Below are 5,317 nucleotides of genomic sequence, written 5' to 3'. Positions count from 1 at the left end.
CCTGTCCAAGTGAATCGAGGTGTACGTGCACATAGTCACAGAATTATATACACAGGGTTGTTTTTAATATTCATAGTATTTTTCATGTTAAATCTTTTTCGCTAATTTGTTATATAAATATGGTTCATATAATAACAAAGACCATAAAAGGCTATGTGATTTTTGACCATTTTCTAAATTTCGTACAAAGCCTGGAACTTGGACTTGTTTTTGTTATTATGTGAACCATATTTATATAACAAATTAACGAAAAAGATTTAACATGAAAAATATTATGAATATTACAAAAACACTGGTTGCATACCTACATATCGTTACCTTAATATAGAAAGGCCCCAACTCATACAGTCGCTGAAATGCAAAAAAGCCGTAACTGACTAAAATTTTTTATTTCTTAAAATGGTTTGGGGACACATAATTCGATGAAATACATTATAATCAATCGAAGCGGGCATTTCGGATTTTTGCTTAGTTACGGCTTTTTGTATTTCAGCGACATTGTGAGATAGGGCCTTTCTATATTAAGGTAACGATATGTATGTGAGTCGGTGTATTTACAAATTTTGGAAATAACTATTAACTAATTCTCTTCTAATGTTGCTCTTGGTATGGGTAATGGAAACGGATGGCATGTGTAAAACATCTTGAATATGATCGCGGATTTCTGCTGAAATAGGTGGAGCACTTATTTCATTTATTTGATTGCAGATGTTGTGCAAAACTGCTGTTGCCACAATAAAACTTTCTACCCGCTTGGTATTCAGCCTAATACCCAGCGAAAGAACAGGAAACCTTCGTTTCCACACGCCATAAGACCGTTCCACATAGTTCCTCGTTCGAATTCGCGATTCATTGTATAGCGATTCTGAAGGAGTACGAACGTTGGATAACGGAGTCATTATCCACTGATTACACGGATAACCGCTATCTGCAACTACCAAATTGGCCATCTTCAAAGCGACTGTAGATGTGCGAATTTCGCAAGATTGTGGCATCGTGTGTGGAACCAGGCCATCGAGCTACTATATCTAATATATTCAAGTCGCTGTCACATAACGTCTGAACGTTATATGAGAAAAACCCTTTTCTGTTGCGATATAACTCTGCATCATTACCTTCTATAAAAATTACATATATATTTATGCATAAATGTAAATATATACTGACATTTTTATATTTGTTTTTAACTTCTTGCTCTAACCTGGGGATATTATTTTTACGTGTGTGCAGTCCAAAGCCGCAAGTACGCGCGGAAATCTGGCCATCAAATAAAATTTTTGTTGCACCTGCCTTTGCCCTTCTGCAGTTGGGGGAAACGCAATGAACTCTTCTCGCCTCAGAGCTATTTGGTGAGAAACCAATCTTATTACTCGGGAGGCAGTACTGGGAGAAACTCCCATTAAGTCCCCTCCGGTCCTTTGCATGCAGCCCGTGGCATAAAACCGCAAATTCAGCAGAAGCATTTCCTCGGGGGTTAGAGCACTATTCCTTGAATAAAATTAAATTAGAAGCAGCACACAACTTTTTTAAATCTGGCTTACCATGTTATTTTATGTTGTATTTGCTCCCCTATCATCCGTAGCACCATCCATGCTGCCGCTTTACTTATTCGAAACCTGTCTCGGAAGTTCTTATCATCGAAGTTTCCGAAACGACTAGGCGCATCTCTTATAGTCCGTGTACGTCGGGCTATTATCACGCGCTCTAAAATTTCACACTCCGTATCGCTTTGATCACTTGAATCCATTTTGCAAATTAAATATTTATAAAATTATTTTCGTTAGTTTATGTATTTTTATATTTTTCTGGGAGTAATCAGCTGTTTCTTGGGAGGGAGCAAGGTTGCATTTTCCATATTTAAATAGCCAATATTGGGCATTTAAGTGCAGTTTAAATATAGTTTAAATATACGATCTGAAAATGAATTTTTGAAGTTAATCAACAATCTCTACTTAAATAGGGCATCGGAAATTGGCCCTAAATTTTCGTACTATTTAAATAAAGTCTCCTGGAGAATGGCGCAGAGTGGCCCATCAAATAAAAAATGAAGCAAAAGCGCGCTTAGATAAGTCATTAGCAAACATCCAACAAATAGGGAAAACTGAAAATTAATTACCTTTTAGAGTACTATCCAAATGACTACAATATCCAACTTACGGTTTGTCCTATAGAATTGTAAATGGGTGCATCGGTTGTGAATACGAGCAGACGAATTATAATTGGAGCTCCAAGAAGGCAGACCGGCGATAAGCGCTCCAAAGCATTCAAGTATCTCCCAGCTAGTAGAAAATTCAATGGTTTCCAAGTCTGGTGAGTTTCAGCTGTGAGAGTAGTCCAGAGCAGCATCAAAGACCACATAGCATGGGATATGGTGAAGAGTATCGCCTGACACCAGCGTCCACCGGCTGCGTTGGGAAGTAGAATTTCATAGCCATATTTGTAAGCAAATATAAACAAGCCGAATATTAGCAAATAAGCAAGCCACCCTTTTTAAAAGAATTAGTCTTGTAGTGGAAAGAAGACAAATATTTCTCATTGCTATTACCACAAACTAATATTCCAGTGTTTATTTTCATGTTGGATTGCGTCCGTTGCAGGATATATCCGACACACACTCCCAAAACATATGGTGAAATGCGCAGACAGAGGTTATCGAAAACCAAATGGAACTGAGCCAATTCATATTGCATATATTTCCTTAGGTGCGACACGAATGCAGTTTTTAAAAGAATAAAAGTATTAAATAGAGTTAAGAGTTATGTAAGAATGTAAATAAATACATATGCATGTATGTATGTATGTATTTATGGTTGAACCTACGAAATTGAAAATTCTTCGTTGGTCGTCGGATCCGATTCCCAAACTACAGAAGCTAGAATGGAGATGAAAAACATAGCCATTCCAATAATTACAGCATATACCGAGTGAATCTCGGCAAGAAGTAAAACCAAGCACGCTACAATAAAGAACTGCATTTCGAGGGAAAGAAACCACGTCCAGAGCATACACTAAAAAAAGCGATGTCTTGTGTCTCATTGGTTGTGCATAGATATACATATATGTATTTATGCATGTACAATGTACTTATTGTACGTTTAATAATATACAGAATTATTTCAAAATTTAAATTTTGTGGGAAAACGCAATCAAAGTTTGCTCAGTTCATACAATTGGTATACCAAAAGGTAGTTGTAAAGTTGGGAAGTTTAGTCATCTGTTTGGCTGAGCCTATTCTCCTTAACAAGCTAATTAATTGTATGTTGAAATCCTCAAAAACGTAAATTTTGAATTACATCTCTATATTATTTAACGTGCGATATGTTCTTATTCTTACTCACCCGTTGCTCCAATGGAAAGAAGGTGTCTACATACAGAATGTTACTTAACTTCTTATTACACGTTTTATAGTCTAACGATGGAATTTCCAGCGCGATGTTATTGTGAAAATGTTTGTCCAAAAGATGTTCAGCGAAAGTGCAAAACGCAAAGGATGGGCTAAGGCTAAAATTATAAAGTAAAATTATACTGTAGTACTCGTTTGTTTGCTAATTTTACCACATGACTTAAACTAATTTTAGCAACTCCATGGGGATATCATCAGCATTTTGTTTATATCGCAAAAAGTATCTACATAAAATACAAGATTCCCTTATTTTTATATCTGACACATAAAAAAATCTTTCGAATATTTTATTTCTAAATTTTAATGCACATAGTGATTGATTAATCCTTATTAATACATATGTATGTGTAAAATAAATGGTTCCATTTGAAAAGACAATCTTAACTAATAGCAATATATAAATTTAGTTTAGTAAGTAGAGTGGAGTACTAAACTTACATTTTAATGACTTGTTTTCATTCAAATAGAAGAATACTAGCCGGCCACGAATGCGCGAGGCTTCGCCACGCGCTGAATGTATGCATATGTATGTATGTACATTTACGTATTTGGAGAAAGAAATCATATGTCATCATGTACTTCGTTTATTATATACATAAATAAGTATAAATAAAAATCTTGTCTAAATCCGTCCAGTAGCGTGGTTAAAATATCTCGCCTTTCCTTTATACTGTGTATAGAAGATAGTAATTTTAAATAGGTGGCATCCCTACTCAAAAAACTTAAAGTTTTTGCTCATGCAAAGGCCATGCACTTTCATTTGGTATTTTATTTTTTTATCTTATAGTTTTTAAACAGGCGGCAACCGTACTCAGAAAAGTAATACATTATTACACATCCAGAGGCTAAGTCTTTTCATTTGACAGTGACGGTGCAGAACTGACGCCTACGCTTATTAGAATTGAATATAGTAATTTTCTTAACAGGTGGCAACCCTATTAAAATTCTAAATTAAAAAGGTCACTCTCCTATCGATACTGAATATATTAGAGAAAATCTCGTCAAAATCCTTTCAGTAGTTTTCGAGATTACCGCGTACAAAGAATCTCGACTTTCCTTTATAATATGTATAGATTAACAGGAAATATGACATACATATATGTAAGAAATATTTTCTTACTGCAAAAATATGTAGAACAGGTGTATAAAAAATTAATAAATGTGATGTAAATACATATCGTCACGCCTATGACAGAAATATGAATGTGCAATTTTGCGTTATTGGTTTGACTTGATTAACATTTGGATCAGAGACATAACTATTATAAGAGAAAAGAATAAAAGTCAATCAATAATCATTATATTAAGATGCATATTTTTCGAGTCATCTATAATTATTATTCAAGGACTTATATTACAAAAGTCCTCTCATAATAATTATCAGAGAGATAAATATTTTTAAGTCTTCAAAGACTTTTATTTAAGACTTATAATATAAAAGTTTTTTTATAATAATTATCATTGAGATAAATATTTTTAAGTCTTCAAAGACTTTTATTTTAAGACTAACATTAAAAAAGTCTTTTCATAATAATTATGAGCGCGAACAATTTTTTTAAGTCTTAAAAGACGGGACTTGTTCAGGAGCATTTTAGGATTAGTTGGGGCCAGTTCGGGGCTAGGTGGGGACCAGTTCCGGCCTAGACGGGGTGTAGTTTGGGATCAGTTGGGGCTTGGTTTCGCACCCGTTCGGGACTATATACAAAATTTTTTCCCACTCATAATTATTATCAAAAGACTTTTATAACATAAGTCTCAAAATAAAAGTCTTTGAAAACTTAAAGATATTTATCTCAATGATAATTATTATGGTAAGACTTTTATAATATAAGTCTCAAAATAAAAGTCTTTGTAGACTTAAAAATATTTATCTCGCTGATAATTATTATGAAAAGATTTCTATTATACAAGTCT

General features: G+C 34.1%; 1 protein-coding gene across 1 annotated transcript; it reads right to left on the bottom strand.

Moving 5' to 3' along the window:
* Positions 1-357: 357 nt before the first annotated feature.
* LOC118753991 lies at positions 358-3,499 on the bottom strand. The gene is made up of 7 exons (XM_036488862.1): positions 3,339-3,499; positions 2,821-3,008; positions 2,546-2,697; positions 2,158-2,486; positions 1,992-2,101; positions 1,542-1,914; positions 358-1,488 (listed from the first exon to the last, which is right to left on the bottom strand). Coding segments are annotated over exons 2-6 (777 nt in total). The 5' UTR covers positions 3,006-3,008; positions 3,339-3,499; the 3' UTR covers positions 358-1,488; positions 1,542-1,913.
* Positions 3,500-5,317: the final 1,818 nt, after the last annotated feature.

The sequence above is a fragment of the Rhagoletis pomonella genome, unplaced genomic scaffold (genome assembly GCF_013731165.1).
Source record: "Rhagoletis pomonella isolate Grant_MI unplaced genomic scaffold, Rhpom_1.0 Rhpom_scaffold_03158, whole genome shotgun sequence".
In the NCBI taxonomy this organism is placed as follows: domain Eukaryota; kingdom Metazoa; phylum Arthropoda; class Insecta; order Diptera; family Tephritidae; genus Rhagoletis; species Rhagoletis pomonella.
The sequence above is the reverse complement of the archived record's forward strand: the minus strand, read 5'-3'. Positions and strand labels throughout refer to the sequence as shown.

Coding starts and splice junctions, on each gene's coding strand:
- LOC118753991 (XM_036488862.1), bottom strand. CDS start 3,005: ATGCTCTGGACGTGGTTTCTTTCCCTCGAAATGCAGTTCTTTATTGTA. Junction 2,698..2,820: donor AACGAAGAATTTTCAATTTC/GTAGGTTCAACC, acceptor GTCGCACCTAAG/GAAATATATGCAATATGAAT. Junction 2,102..2,157: donor ACAATTCTATAGGACAAACC/GTAAGTTGGATA, acceptor ATTAATTTTCAG/TTTTCCCTATTTGTTGGATG.